Raw genomic sequence first — 16,644 nt, forward strand, 5'->3', positions numbered from 1 at the left:
ATGCATCCATATATCTAGGAGATGTGAGCGCACGGTGACAGCTGAGCCTGACAAATGCGACAGGACACACGCTGGAGGAAATGCAACTACAAGACCAACCCGCATTCAGGAGTTTTCCCTCAACACACACGTGGTCGCTCTTACAGGAGCTTAACCACGTGGACAAACCCCAAGCAGCGGGCCAGGAGGCCGGGCCGCCCCCACGCGAGCAGCCGCGCCTCCGCGTCCAGGCGTCCCCGGGCACGCTCGGCCTCCACCGGCCTCCCACCGGCCTCCCACGGGCGAGCACACGCGCGGCCGCCGGGGAGCGCGGACCGGGGCGGGGCGGGGCGGGGCGGGGCGGGGCGGGCCTGGGCGCCCGGGGAGGGGCCGCGGGGCGGGCGCGGGGCGGGGCGGGCTCACGTGGGCGGGCGGGCGCCGCTGAAGGTCCGCTCGGGAGCCCGGGCTGTCCTCTCGCGCGCGGCGCTGGCCGGGGCGGCGGCGGGGAAGGCGGCGGCGGCGGAGGAGGAGGGGGAGGAGGAGGAGGAGGAGGAAGGCGGCGGCGGCGGCGGCGGCGGCGGGAGCGGGGGGAGGACGGGGGCGGCGTCGGACTGGAGCGCGGCGGCCGCGCGAGCTGCCCGGGGCGCTGTCGTGAGCTCGCGCGCCGGGCCCCCAGCCCCGGGCTACACCCTGCCGTGCCCAGCTCTGCCCGCGTCCGTGCCCCCGCGGGGCGCGCGCCGGGGCTGCCCCCCGAATGACGGGCGGAAGGTTCGACTTCGACGATGGCGGCACCTACTGCGGCGGCTGGGAGGAGGGCAAGGCGCACGGGCACGGCATCTGCACGGGGCCCAAGGGCCAGGGCGAGTACTCGGGCTCCTGGTCGCACGGCTTCGAGGTGGCCGGAGGCTACACCTGGCCCAGCGGCAACACCTACCAGGGCTACTGGGCGCAGGGCAAGCGGCACGGGCTGGGGGTGGAGACGAAGGGCAAGTGGATGTACCGGGGGGAGTGGTCGCACGGCTTCAAGGGGCGCTACGGGGTCCGGCAGAGCCTGTGCACGCCCGCCCGCTACGAGGGTACCTGGAGTAACGGGCTGCAGGACGGGTACGGCGTGGAGACCTACGGGGACGGAGGTGAGCGCGGCGCCGGCGGCTCGGCTGCTCCGCGGGCTGGGCGGGGGCTCTGCGCGGGCGGCGGGCGGCGGGAGGCGCACGTGTCCGGAAACCCGCCAAAACACCTGGGGGAGCCCCCCCGCCCCGGCCCCGGCCCCGGCCCCCGCCCCGGCCCCCCGCCTCCCGCGCCGCCGTGCGGACGCGGCCCGTGCGCGCGCGGGCAGGGGCGGGGGGCCTGACCCGGTTCTGGGAACGGCCGCGGGTGCACACCGGGAGCGAGGCGTGAGCGCACCTGGCCCGCGCCGCGGGCGGGTCGGCGGCAGGGAGGACGCTGCCGCCCGAGCCCGTCCCATCGCGCCCCTGAGCCCTCCCTCTCCCGCCGGGTTTGAGGGCGCCACCCCCGGGGACTGAGCGAACGCCCGGGGCGTGGGAGGCCGGCGGTCGGTGCGGACCGCTCCCCGGATTGGTTTCACGTGGAGTCGTATTTCGCTTCTGGTCCTCTAGTAGCCTAAAGATAGCAGCCAGAACCCCAGGACTGGGATGTAGGGGGATTGTGCCTTATTTGGAGCGCATTTGGGACCCTCCTAGCCGTGGAAGTGGAGCGGCCACCTGATGCAGGTGGGGCTCACGGGCCGTGGGGTTTTCCCTTCCCGGTTTCCATTCGGTTCCTCAAAGTAGCGGTTTTTCCATCCAAAGAATGGTAGTCGCTGTTGACCTGGAGATCTTTGGGCAAGTTACTGGGGAAATGTCTTAGGAGTGAACAATGAAGTCTAGGTTTTAAGAAATACTTTCTTAAGATGACATTCCCACAGTCGCTAAGCCAGCAGCCACCGTGGAATCACCCCGTTGCACTACGGTGTATGCCCTCGACCCGGCTAGCTATAAACCAACTTCATATTTAACAATGTTGCGAAATAAATTGTGTGTATGATAGGGCAGGGTTCCTTTCTGTTGTTGTTTTTAATTAGGAAAAGTAGCCATTATTGGAACAGGTGTCAAAACCTGATGAATTTACTTGCGTAATAAGCAGAGAAGGACGAATGGCTTATGGTTTGGCAAAATACATTTTTCTGATTATAAACATAATCATAGCTGAAAAGAGTTAGGGAAGGCAGTGTCAACTTTTGTCATTACACAGCTCGGAGTTGAAGGGTATTAAAAAGATCCAATAAAAGTTTCTCCAGCCCACTGCAACCTCAGGCCACTCCTTCTACAGAAGCTTATACAATTTATATACACTTCACTTACTCAGAACACTCGGGCTCTATTTCAAATGCAAAATGGTAGGATTTGATTAAAAGGACATCTTTTCGTTCTATGGTATAAATAGAGGATATGATTCTCATGGATTAAAAGGTGGAGGAAAAAACTTCCTCTAATCCTTTTATATGGGCTACAGGAGTCTTGAGTCTCACAGTAGTTAATTAGGGCCCTTAAATGTTCTGAATGGGCATATAGTGCCTTGGCTGACAGCCCTATAAATATGTTAGGTTGTGACTGGATTTTATTAGAGGCCCTAGGTCTGTAATATAACTAAATTCCATGCTCAAAAGTAGAATGCAAAATTTCTCTTTTAAATGTGCATATTATAACTTCTTAAGACCGGAGATAGTTCTCTTCAGTTTGGGAAAGTTAAAAATAAGTCATAAATAATAAAGTCTTCTTTTAGGGTTACTACTTACTAAACAAAATCTCTTGGTTCTAGAGGATTCGTTACACTTGACAAATTATATTTGCACTTAGCAAAATATTTTATATATATTACATACATATTATATATATATGTATATATATATGGCACAATAAAGATCCTCTATGTATGTGTTATAGAAGCTCAAATAAGTGACCAGGATGACCAGGATGACTTTAAAACTAAATTTTAAAAAATTTTTAAATTTTTGGCATCACCATGGAACTGTGGTTTTCCTTTTCTACCAACTACCAAAAAAAAAAAAAAAAATCAAATATGCTACCAATTAGGAAGGAAAAAAAAAAAAAAAAAAACCTTGAATGTCTTCTCTGTGCTAGCTGATTTTCTGCTTTCTTTCAGATGCCACTCCATTTAATTCAAAAGTCCCTAAAGTGGGGGGTCTAAGTAGAAGTATATTGCTATAACTTATTTTATATAAGTTTTAGCCAAAATAGGAAATACCACCTTCCCTATTCTTACTTAAGAATTAGTTTATTTTTGTCTCTGTGCTACCACAGGTCCATCCCTGGGCACTCTCTGTCAAATTTAGGGAAAATCTGATTCCATGTATTTTGTGACAACATTAAACTAGATGAAGGAAGTATTAATTCCAGGTGAAGAGTATCACCTGACTTACTAATGATTGTGTGTGAAGTGTTGCCAAAACTGCCTGAATATTAAGAATAAATTAGTACCATACTAATGAAATCCTAATCTAGGTGCCCAGAATTTTTTGCATAAAGTCTAATCTGCTGTACCTCATTTTTTTCACCAGTCATAAAACTATTGAAAATATCTAGGAAGACACATTGCTTTATTAACTATGTGCATACTTGCATATACCCATTCATAGCACATAAATATAAGTTTGGCATAGCACAGTCTACATTTGACTGGAACTCATTCTGAACTGGATGCCTTCCACTACAAGATTGTGTCGTTAAAATGGCTATATCTAGAAAACCAGCTCCCAGATGAAAAAAAAATCATAGAACATAATTTAAGACAAAACCTGTAAAAATAATTTTTACACTTGTGCAAGATACATCTTTGAGGAATGGAAAGGAACTAATTAGAACTTAAGTTGGACAGCAGGGAGAAGGTTGGAACCCACCTGCTTCATAAAAAAAATAGAAGCCCTTTTTTTTTTCTAAGTTCATTGACTAAACCTATTTTAAATTTCAGATGAACTACTAACAGTTTGACTGTAAATTGGTTTTTAGCAATCCCATGGAGGAGGTCTTCCATATACTGTGATTTAACAAAATAGCATAGGAACGTGGCCAATGCTGTTGCCCCCACCCCCTTCCCTGTTTGACAGTTAAGCAGAGACCTAAGCTTTCTAATTACTGCTGTTGCCTTAAACTGCTTGGATTTTCAAACACTACTTATTTGGAAATTGTAAATATTCGTCTTATTTTTGGAGATACCAGTTTAAGGAAACTACTTGTTAATTTTCCCTCACTGTTCATCATTTACTAAGATGGTATGGTTGCATTTTCAAAGTATAAAACATATCAAATAGCACCATTGGAAACTGTTCTTGCAAAAAACGGGTTTTTTTTAGTACACGTTTTTTTAAGTCAGGTTGTAGAACTTTTATCTTAGAACTTCTATTTTATCTATATAGGCAAAGGGAAAATCAGAGTTGAAATTTCCTAATAATTTAATTCCCTTCCCTGTTAAGGTGGTGGTTATTTGGAAATGACTAATATTCAGTAGGAACCTTCTTAGCCTGGGATATTGTATATGACTATCTTATCCTTTGGGGTTTAGCCCTTTTGAGAATGCTATGGCCTACCTACCTCCTCAGAAGTTCATAAATGTCAGATTAAGACTTTTACGTTTACCCAGAATAGGACATCCATAGTACCAGACCTACTTAGAATTTCATTGTTGTCTTGCTGTTGTCTGCTTATCGGACATCTAACAGACTAAACAGAGAAGGTAGTCTTGAAATTTGTCAAAACTTTTGATTTTGGAGCTATTACACTTTTAAATGCAGTGAAATAATCAGCCCCTAATTGATATGGTATGAAACCATATCAAATGATATCACAATGATATGAAACCACTAGCATATATAGCTCAATATTTAAAAAGTAAATGGAAATCTGTATGTGGCAATATAAAATGAAAAGTGACTACAAGGTATATCAATATAATCAGATACTGAAAGAGGTCAAGACAGACTCTAACCATGATTTATTTTTTTATGATATTGTGAGTTACTCTGAGTAATACAGAAATAATTATATCTTAAAATTTCCATAGAGCTTCTTCTGGAGGATACTATAATTTAAAATATGCCTTTAATTAAAGGAAATTGCCTTGACTTTGAAAGGGAAATTCTAAGTTCCCTAATTTTACTCTTTTCCTAAGTTCCCTAATTTTAATACTCAGTTTTTCCATGCGATTATTTAAAAAGCCACACCAGCTAATTTGTTTAATAGAAAATTTAGCTAATTTATTTAATAGAAAAACTTACTAAGCACAAATGCTTTAGATTAGAAATTATCCTATTCCTAGAAAGACATAATATTCACTGAAAAAGCGATCTGGTGTCAACAGAGTTTTAAGGGACATTGTCAAACACACGTTTGCTCTGAGATGTGAATTCTATACTATTAAGTAAGTGGAAGTTTTATTCTGGCCTTATCTCAGTTTTCCTAGAGGTAAATAGTATATTCTTTTGAGCCACCAAAGCTGTTTACTATAAAGTCATCAAACACTTAGAGACCACAGGACACATAGAGCCACGAGACTGGAAATTTTATGTTTGCTTAGGAGGTAACCCCTGCCCTCAGAGTGCTTCTAGTCTACAACGTGTTTCAATATGTAGTGGCAGGGACTAGGGAAATCCATGAAGAAAATGGCCAGGAGAAAGCAGAACTTTGGCAAGTAGTAGAGGACAAATCTTAAACCAGTTCACCTGGAAGTACAAAATAAATTGGCCATTTTTTTCATAATGGTTCATATATCCTATCTGTCAAATCACTCTTAGCTCCAAAAATTTCTCCCAAATCTAAATAAAAGCCTAAATATTAAACTATTTTCCCTACCCTAAAAAAAAAAAAAACATGAACATGAAAGAAAATGTAAAATAATTTGGCCACTGTCCCGAGTATTCAGATCACTAATAACTTAAGTCTTTGAGCTTATTGGAATGTTATAATGACAGACCTGGCGTTTTTAAAGGTTTTTGGCTAAAGGAATAAAATGACAATCAAATTCACAGATAGAACTCATTTTCATCTTCCGTGACACTGCCTTCCCATGGTGGAGGGGGAGAATAATAATTTCGGGGAGAAAGGTCGTTTTCTGAGGATCATTACCTTCGAAATGAGAAAGTAGTGGTTTCCAATGAAACACTCGGATAGATTTTGAAAGGAAAAGCGAAGTTCCCAGGCTATTGGAAAATGCTATTAAAATGCTATGACATTAAGACCATAGACACGAAAAATAAAAGATAAAATAAAATTCAAAAAGACCATAGACGCGAAGCTACAGGGCGGGAATTCACAAACGGGTGAGCAGTGGTGCTGGGAGCTGCCCGGGTTGGAAGCGCGCGGGGTTTGGCTGCGGGCCGCCTGCGGTGCGCGCGCCCGGGGGCCTGCAGGTGAGCTGCGGGCCGCCTGCGGTGCGCGCGCCCGGGGGCCTGCGGGTGAGCTGCGGGCCGCCTGCGGTGCGCGCGCCCGGGGGCTTGCTGGTGAGCTGCGGGCCGCCTGCGGTGCGCGCGCCCAGGGGCCTGCGGGTGAGCTGCTGGCCGCCTGCGGTGCGCGCGCCCGGGGGCCTGCAGGTGAGCTGCGGGCCGCCTGCGGTGCGCGCGCCCGGGGGCCTGCGGGTGAGCTGCGGGCCGCCTGCGGTGCGCGCGCCCGGGGGCCTGCGGGTGAGCTGCGGGCCGCCTGCGGTGCGCGCGCCCGGGGGCCTGCGGGTGAGCTGCGGGCCGCCTGCGGTGCGCGCGCCCGGGGGCCTGCGGGTGAGCTGCGGGCCGCCTGCGGTGCGCGCGCCCGGGTGCCTGCGGGTGAGCTGCGGGCCGCCTGCGGTGCGCGCGCCTGGGTGCCTGCGGGTGAGCTGCGGGCCGCCTGCGGTGCGCGCGCCCGGGGGCTTGCAGGTGAGCTGCGGGCCGCCTGCGGTGCGCGCGCCCAGGTGCTTGCGGGTGAGCTGCGGGCCGCCTGCGGTGTGCACGCCCGGGGGCTTGCCGGTGAGCTGCGCGCGCCTCACGCTGTGCTTTCTCTCGAAGGTACCTACCAGGGCCAGTGGGCCGGCGGCATGCGGCACGGCTACGGCGTGCGCCAGAGCGTGCCCTACGGCATGGCCACGGTGATCCGCTCGCCGCTGCGCACCTCCATGGCCTCGCTGCGCAGCGAGCAGAGCAACGGCAGCGTGTTGCACGACGCGGCGGCCGCCTCCGACAGCCCCGCCGGCACCCGCGGCGGCTTCGTGCTCAACTTCCACGCCGACGCCGAGCTCGCGGGCAAGAAGAAGGGCGGCCTCTTTCGAAGGGGCTCCCTCCTGGGGAGCATGAAGCTTCGCAAGTCCGAATCCAAGTCCTCCATCTCCAGCAAGCGCAGCTCGGTCCGCAGCGACGCGGCCATGAGCAGAATCAGTTCCAGCGACGCCAACTCCACCATCAGCTTCGGCGACGTCGACTGCGATTTCTGCCCGGTGGAGGACCACGTGGACGCCACCACCACGGAGACCTACATGGGCGAGTGGAAGAACGACAAGCGCAGCGGCTTCGGCATCAGCGAGCGCTCCAACGGCATGAAGTACGAAGGCGAGTGGGCGAATAACAAGAGGCACGGGTACGGCTGCACCGTGTTTCCTGACGGCTCCAAGGAAGAGGGGAAATACAAAAATAATATTCTGGTCCGGGGGATAAGGAAGCAGCTTATACCAATACGAAATACAAAAACTAGGGAGAAGGTGGACCGAGCGATCGAAGGCGCGCAGAGGGCAGCTGCCATGGCGAGAACCAAAGTGGAAATTGCAAATTCGAGGTATGTCACTTGCAGGCTGGGTGGTTCAGAAGAGTGGGCTGCCCCTACTAGGTCTGTCTTTGTGTTGGCGACCTCACCAGGTAGCCTCTGCAATTGCCAGAACCACAGTTAGAAGCTGGTTAAGTCCAGCGGAATGAGTCGGAAACCTACCTGCACTGTCCTGAAACGTGATGATCACAAAAGGCCCAAGGCACAAGGAGGTGCCCTTCCTGTTGCAGATTGCTTCCCCAGTACTTAAGGTCAGGTCGCTCAGACCCTGTGCACACTTTCAGGGATCCAGTGCACACTTTCTGGGGTGCTTTATTTATTATTTTTTGTTTTTTATTTGAGAAGGCGTCAAAGTCTATATATGGCAGAAATGCAGTTATAAGACCACATCTTGCATGCATTCTTTAAAACTCCCATCCAACTTAAGGGCGCTTGTTATGGTGAGCCCTGGGTGTGGTATATGTGATGAATCCTACTTCTACTCCAGAAACCAATATTGCACTGTGTGTTAACTACCTAAAATTTAAGTTAAAAAAAAATAGTTAATAAAAAAATAAATATCACTGCAAAAAAAAAACAAACAGAGCCCATCTATATGGGAATGGCAGAGGGACTAAGGCTCACGCAAGTCACCGCATTCTGTGCAGGAATGATTAGATCACTGGTGTATTAAAAGGAAAGCGGTGGGGGGGGGGGGGAACCTGACATGGACAGATGGGACTGTCAGCGTGCCAAAGTTGGAAGAAAGTAGAGCAGTAGAGAAGGGATGGAGTGAGTAGGAGAAAGCGGTGAATTATAGATTGAGAAGTGGGGTGCATGTGGGCATAGAAGGACTATGTGCTTGAAGTTTTACCATTAATAGCTGGGTTCACGGATCCAGCGAGAGGGATGGAGAACTCTATCGGGAATAGAATTGTCCTATTGTAGACAAAAAAGGATGGTTATAAATGGAAAATATTATTTTTAGGCTTATTTACATGGCCACTGACTGGCCACAGTTTTGTATGACTTGAGGCATTTATCTTCCTGTTTCAGTAATATTTTCTCATAGAAGTAAAGCTTCCTTTCGAAGCCACAAGATATGAGCATGTCTTCAGATTTTTATTCTTAGCATTGAATTAATGAACCCTCTTTTGGTTTGGTTGAGCCATATGAATTCATTACTGATATTTGGACCTTTTAATCAAAATTGCAAAAATGGCTATTTCATGTGGTTCAGTGGAATACTTTCAGACTTCTGAAGTTGCTTTAAAAAAAACCTATTTTATGGCTACTATTTATTTCTTAGTATCTGAAGCACTACTTGGTCTTGTTTTTTGCATTATATTGAGATATGCAGGGTTTTCATCTTTATCCCAAACTCATCCTGTTTTAAAGTTAATGTGGCTTGTTGATCAGCACAAACTTTCAGGAAGTTACATTACTTGCTTTTCAGTTTGCTTATAGATGGGATACTTGATACATCTAATCTTACTGGTTCCCCTGGCCCTCAGCTAACTTGGGTTATGCCCTGGCCTGTAATTTTAAATGGACTCCTGGATGCTCCCCTTTGTTTTCACCTTACAACCTAGTGATCTAGTAGAGGCAGTTCGATCTTGGCAGATGGGAAGTACACCTGTGCAGGACGATCTAACATGATTTTCTTACACTTGCTTTGATTATTGACTTTTATCATTAGTTTAAATTGGAGAAATCTATATAATGAAAGGGAAATGCTTGTAATGCAAGGATCTCCGATTATACGAGGATCATAAAACTCTTACCCAAGTCCTAGCCACATTAACCCTGTTGAAAATCTTTTGGGGATAGTAGTCATGTAGTTTGAGAATACTATATTACATAGTTTATAATCAACAATTTAGCCAGTTAACTATTTCATAAAAATTTCACTTAGCTATTTTGTAAATACTCCATTCATTATACTAAGTGAAATAAGCCAGTCACAGGACAATTGTGATTCCACTTGAGAGGCGTCTAAAATGGTCAAACTCCTAGAAACAGAGAGTAAAATGGTGGTTGCCAGAGGCTGGAGGGAGGGGGGAAATGGGGAGCTGTTGTTCAACAGCTATAAAGTTTCAGTTAAGCGAGGTGATTGTGCATGTAGTTAACAATATTGTGCGCATAAAAATTTGTTAAGAGGGTAAGTCTCCTATTAAGTGTTCTAACCACAGTAAGGAAATATACGTATGCTGTTCAGATGACACAAAAGACAAAATACTCCATTAACCTTTTACATCTTACATCCACATATATTACTTCTCTTTCCAGATTCCTTGCTCTTTTTTTTTAAGATTTTATTTATTTATTTATTTATTTATTTGAGAGAGCACAAACAGAAGGAAGGGTGGAGGGAGATGGAGAAGCAGGCTCCCCATGAGCAGGGAGCCCGATGTGGGGTTGGATCCCAGGACCCTGGGATCATGACCTGAGCTGAAGGCAGATGCTCAACCAACTGAACCACCTAGGGGCCCCAATTCCTTGCTTTAATAAATGCTTCAGGTGCAGAGTTTTGTCACTGATTTTTGTAGAAAGTAGCTGTAGGACTGACATTCCCCTTCAGTCAGTAGCTCTGAGTTTAAAATTCTACATTCTTTTAAAAACTTTTTTGGGGTGCCTGGGTGGCTCAGTTGATTGTCTGACTCTTGATTTCAGCTCAGGTCATGATCTCAGAGTCATAAGATTGAGCCCCCTGTCGCATGGGGCTCCATGCTCAGGAGGGAGTCTGCTTGGAAATCTCTCTCTCCCTCTTACCCTGTGTGCTCATGTGCATGCACGTACTTGTGTTCTCTCTCTCTCTCTCTCTCTCTCTCATAAATCTCTAAAATAATAAATGATTGAGTAAAACTTTAAAAAAAAAGAAAAAGCTTGTTTGAAGGTTTTGGAACTTGCTGGCTGAGGGAATGCCTTCTTGCTATGTGTCACAAACCATAGTTCTTTTTTTTTTTTTTTAAAGATTTATTTATTTATTTATGATAGACATAGAGAGAATGGCAGAGACATAGGAGGAGGGAGAAGCAGACTCCATGCCGGGAGTCTGACGTGGGACTCAATCCCGGGACTCCAGGATCGCACCCTGGGCCAAAGGCAGGCGCTAAACTGCTGAGCCACCCAGGGATCCCCTAAACAATAGCTCTTTATAATGCCTATCTGCTCAGTCCTTCCTGGACCCCTCCGGTAGTTACTATTAATGTTTTGATTTGAAAAAATATCAAAAGTTTAAGAACGTAGGTGACACTCTCGCCCTGGGCCTCCTCCAGTAATGGCAAAGTAACAACCAGAAAGTGAGGCTCCTGGCAGCTGCAGCTCTGAAAATGGCTCGTTGGCCATTAGCAACAGAGAGAGAGGGTAACACTGACCACCTTAGTTCGCCATCCAGATAATGCTAATCACTATTCTATTGCTGTTATTTCTTAGCCCTATGGAGAATTTTTGTTTAAGTCTCAGGAAAATGGATCCATTTTTGTGCCATCACTCCATATCATCTTGAAGCAAAGTCTCAAGTTAGCCTTGAGAGAAAATAATGGTATCCACCTTCAGGGAAACCACCTTTGGCTCGGAGATTCAAGAAGGTCTGTGGACCTTTCCTTTGCTTCTTCGCGGAGGGAGTGGTGTGTCTCTGCAGGAAACGCATGGGAGACTCATTTCAGAAGGCGTATTATGGGGTCTCTATTTAATTCTTATCAGTAAGGGAATGTGAGGATCATCTAACAGTTAGTGGAAATAATGCAGCAGGTAGAGAATTCGCAGATACTGATAGTTTACTAGAAAGTTAGCACATAAAAGAGTGAAAACTCCAAGGGAGACTAATAATTTGCTGACTCCTATAACTTTTATTCAGGTTTCTGTTCTGATCTAAAAAGTACTGTGTCTATAAGAGGTAACAAAATGTTTCTTCCCTACCTGTCTTGGTCCTGTGGGTTAAAAATCATGTGGAATTGAGAAAATGTCTCAATCTTGTTTTTAAAGAAATGTCCAAGAGGTAGGAGAGCAACTCTGAATATTTCAGGTTCCTCACATTCACAGGCGGAGACTACAGCTCTGCCCAAGATCACCCCATTCTTCCTGTTGTTTCAATTACAGCTCTCACTTGATCACTCTTACTCCATGTAACTTTTGTCTCTGGTCATTGCTTATGAGGTGTTCAAAAAACTGTTCCTTGAGAAAGATGTCTTAAGGAAGAATTTTAGGGTGAGGCGTTTGGCTGAGATAGCAAATAAGTGGCCCTGAGAGAACCACACTTTGTGGAAAAGGACAGATAATCTAGAAAAGGATGTAGACCAAAGAAGAGCTTTGTAGACTCTGAGCCCCAGAGGACATGATCGTCCTGCTAAAGAATGGAAGATATCTGGTGACAGGGATGGGAGAGACCAATTGAGAACCACAGGCATTTGTTTGTACTGGCTTTGTTGCATCACACAGATTAGAAGAAAAAAAATAAAGTGGGAGGGTAGATTGGACCACCATTCTCTGACTCTGTGGCCCACCTCACTGAATCTGGGAGGGTATGTGGCTGGACGGGCTTTCCAGGGCTAGTGTGAAATATCAGTGACTGCTGCTCCAAACATCTCCCAGACTTCAGGTGGTGACAGCAGCCCTGAGATAGGTAATGTTGGGATGGAGCCCCGCTGGGCCTGGTACACGTGTAGTAACAGGGCAATGGAAGCCCCAGATACAATGTGGAGGCCCACACTCAAGCTATCTGGTGCACAGGTGAGCTTGCAGCACCTGTTTTCAGAATTAGAGATCGGATTCCATGTTGCTGATTCTGGACTTTAATATAAAAAAATGACACTTTTTTTTCCCCCAAAAATCCTCCATGAAAGTATATTTCCTATAGTTTTCTTCTAAGAAGATATAACTCATTACCATTCTCCTTCTTTCCTCCATCACCTGAATGGTTCAGCCACAACAGCTTTTCTTCAGTTCCAAGGGAACTGCCTGCTTTCCCCCTGCCTGGTGCCCTTGCCCCAGCTGGCCCCTTAGGCCACTCCATCTTCTGGGTAAGGCATCAAGTCTCCTCACGGAAGGTTTCCCTAAGCCCACACCCTCCCACCCCACTGCCACCCCCTTCTACCCAGACGCCCATTTGTCTTAAGTTCTCATCGAATTTCAGTATATTTGTTTGGTATCTCTTTCTCCAAGTAGATCGGAAAGCCAGATCCTGAAGGCAGCTTTGCTCACTTTTAAACACCCAGCAGCTGGTTTAGATCAGGGCACTCTCGTAAGGGCTCTGGTAAATATTTGATGAATAAGTGAATTAAATTCTCACTACTTAGGCCACAAACACTACCAGCGCTTCTAATTCTATTTTCTTGGGCATTTATAAACCAGCCTCAAAGAAAGGAAATCATCATGCTATAAATCTGGCAATAATCAAGGAAGTACAGAAAATGCAAAAGTATGTTACAGGTATGCTTTTCCTTAGCTATGTCAACATCGTTAAAGAGTCATTACTAAGTCAGGGCCTGGGAATAAGAACTTGAGGGTAAGCCAGACTGTTATCTCCATTCTTCATAGGAATGAGCTGGTCCAGTGATACATGTGAGTGCTTCCCTTAAACAGATGTGGAAACTCCAGAAAGTCAGCTTATACTCACTATAAAAAATATTAGCTCATCCTGCCTGTTTGACATCACCAAGTTATGTGATCGGTCAGAAAATAAGAGCTTACTGTTTTTTTTTAAGAATCTGTTTGCTAAATATTCAGCTGCCTTTATTCCCTTTTGAAGATTTTTCTTGTCTTTTTTTTTTTTTTTGGCTGAAATTTTTCATGAGCTCAAATAATAGTGTTCAATAGAAACAGTTCCTTAAAAGATTGCTTGACTTGATTCACACTTCACTTATTAGTAATTAAAACCTAGAGTCAACCATGAGTCAGTGCGCATTACAGATCCAAATTAAACTTCTACCAATTGTAGGGGAAAAAAGCTCAGCTTCTGCCAAGTTCGTGTGAAGGGCCAGGAATTTGAAATTCTTAAATTCAGTTGGGCAAGCGGATTCCAGTTCTCTTTTGTAAATCAAAATTCTGATTTTTTTTCTTTTCTGTAATGTTTGTAGTCCTCTCATATCTTTAAAAATAATTGTAGATTATCTTTTCCATGGATTTTTTTTAAATTTCTTCTACTGGGGCTCTCGTAAATGTTCAGTTTTTAACCTAAGTGATTTTCGCAGGAAGGTTGAATTTTTTGTAACGTCTTGCAAGTCATTTTATTGAAGAAGCCATTAAATAGGTACAGAAATTTGGGGGGAATCACCTAAAATGTGGATTTCAGTGTTGAGTGCATTAATGATTTTTTTAAAATTTTACCTTCCATGCTCATCTGTATCAACCTTTGCTGCCTGTCTGGCTTTTCCACCTGTTATTACCAGCCTTTCTACAAACAGATTCCAGAGTCTTGGATAATACACTCAGGCTGAGGTGCAGAAAAGTTCCTGTAAATGGGGATTGATAGTTCCTCTGTCTTCACAGGAGGATTGTCTTAAGAGTTGAATGAGAGAGTGGATGGCATAGGGCTTTGTATGTAAACTGTGAATCACCATATCCAGTTCATGTTTTGAAATCATATGAGTATGATTCCCATAAGTGCGAGTTGACAGGTGACCAAGAAACCAGACTGAGATAGAGGTGAAGATGGAGAGAGGAAGGAAAAAGGAAAGGAAGGCAGGCTTGGGAAGCAAAAACAGGGATAAGCAAAAGGAAAGGCGTTAAATCCACCAAGCATGACCTCCTGTGTTTAGATGTGGGTATGTACCAAGACTCACCCCATTCCCAGCCTCAGATCTTTCTGAAGTCAGTCTATTGTCAACAGGTAGTTACATATTTTAAGACTGAAAAAAAAAATTGAGCAAGGAAATGGCACATGTATTTGTATCAAGCTGTGCTGGGGTAATGTTCTGAAGAGAAGGCAGGATAATAAAGATTTTTATCTTCATATTGTGTAGGTATAACTAGTGTAAGTCACCATTCTTTGATTATTATAGTTTATGTATTGTGCATACAAATTTTAAGCACATGTTTCTCCTTACTGAAGAATGCCCATTTCCCATGAGTGAGAGCAAAGAGTCTGCTCTAATTTCCTCACGTTCTTGTCCAGGCTGTTTAAAGAAAGCTGGACTTCTCTGTGGTGAGGGGCCCAGGACTTCTCTGTAGCAGTCACTGAGGATTTTCTGTGTGGGTGTACAGAGGGAGCAGCTGAAACCAGAAAGATACTGAGGCGTCTGCTCTGACCTGCTCCCAAATAAGGGGCAAAGTGTGGATAAGCTGGTACTCCATAAGAGGAACATGCCCAGCTTCTCTCTTTCAGCTCTGATTTTATGGTACCTCACTGCTTAGCAGGTCGTTACACATAACATGGGAACATACTATGTTATGGGAACCTTGTAAAACTTTCCTCGGGTATCTTGTTTCTGGAGACCTCTCTTTAAAAACTCTTTATCCAACCTTCCCAAGTCCAAGCCCATTCAGAAACTGAGGCCTTGAGGGTGGTGTGTGTTCTAATGACAACCAAGTAGGTTCAAGCAATACAAATTTAATGAAAATTGGTCTTGCACCATAATAACAGGAGGGTCACACAGTTATTCAGATGTGTGGGCCATTAAAAACATACATTTTTAAAGCCCTGAATCACGTAGGCATGGCTCTCCACTTTGATTAAGCAGAGAGCATAAGGAGAAGATGCTGTCTGTATATGGTGTGAACGAGATACGAGGTAATGTTGAATTCTGCAGAAATCTACTTGGCAAAAACTGGCTGCAAAGACTGGAGGGAAAAAGCAATGTTCCAGGGGGACGATAAGCTAGGTTTTTGGGACACATGTTGGCCTTGTTTTAACTGTAAAAATCTGCGTGCGCTTAGACAGTACAAATTGCAGCAGGTTCGATCTCATTTATCTCTGAAGCATGACATTTTTCCCGATTCTGTAAACGTGGAAGAATTAAAGCAGCAGTTACTTCCTAGTGTAACTTCATTTGTAACAAAGGGCCCCTTACTCTGTTTCCCAGAAAGCCAAAGGTGTGATAGCATTCGTGTTCCGTCCCACGTGCTCCGTACAAATTTTAGCCTTGATCTGGAGCTACTCTGTTTTCAGGCAAGTGGCGGAGTTCTGTGTGCATGCTAACACAGCTGGGAGACTCCTGAGCTGCAGCTGCCAGGCGGCCAAAGCACCCCGCTCACAACTTTCCATTATGGATTAAGCTGACTCTGCCAACCTCACTTTACTCAAGACACCAAACGGGACGCTTGCAAGACTAGTGCCTTGCAAATCTTTGAGATGCTTTTCTTATTATAGATGAAATATGAACATTGTGTTTGGGAACAGGATCCAACAAATGCCAAAGGTATTTATGTAAGTCATTCAGCTTTAGTACAACGGCCTCTTGAGAATAAAACCAAATAAGCTTTTAATAATTTTGCCCTTCTGTTTCAGTTGGTGTTTCACATTTATTTGTATAATATCCTCAATTCACAATAAGCTTCTTTATCAGGAATTTAATTAATATGTAAGGAATCAAGATCACCTCCAAAAGAGTACGACTCTTTGAAGTCAAATCTTCTTAGGATTTCCCTGAGTGCCAAAAGAAACTTATTCAAACCAAGGAAAATACATTAATTCCTTTCCTAGCATTTTTTAAATAATTGATTATGCCAGAGATTAACAAATAACTTTGCTATATTTTTGTTTTTAAAAACTTTTGAATAAGGTTAACATTTTTTTGCTGAGGTTTACTGTATCGAGTCCCTCAAGCTTTGATCTCAATTATCTTGGTCCAGAGATCCCTATCTATTTCATTTTTTTCATTGGTGCAGGAGTTTTCTGAATTAGTATTTCAGGATTTCCTATGCTCACTTCCATACATTAGGGGAAAGGTTTGAT

General features: G+C 45.4%; 1 protein-coding gene across 4 annotated transcripts in view; it reads left to right on the forward strand.

Moving 5' to 3' along the window:
• Positions 1 to 514: 514 nt before the first annotated feature.
• JPH1 (junctophilin 1) overlaps positions 515 to 16,644 on the forward strand; it is an 84,784-nt gene continuing 68,654 nt past the window's right edge. For all 4 annotated transcript variants that reach the window (XM_041769368.1, XM_041769370.1, XM_041769369.1 and 1 more), the window contains exons 1-2: positions 515 to 1,112; positions 7,025 to 7,784. In XM_041769368.1, the coding sequence (XP_041625302.1) occupies positions 734 to 1,112; positions 7,025 to 7,784 (1,139 nt within the window). In that variant the 5' untranslated portion in view covers positions 515 to 733. The remainder of the gene's footprint in view (positions 1,113 to 7,024; positions 7,785 to 16,644) is intronic.

This window comes from Vulpes lagopus, chromosome 9, assembly GCF_018345385.1.
Source record: "Vulpes lagopus strain Blue_001 chromosome 9, ASM1834538v1, whole genome shotgun sequence".
NCBI classification, from domain to species: Eukaryota; Metazoa; Chordata; class Mammalia; order Carnivora; family Canidae; genus Vulpes; species Vulpes lagopus.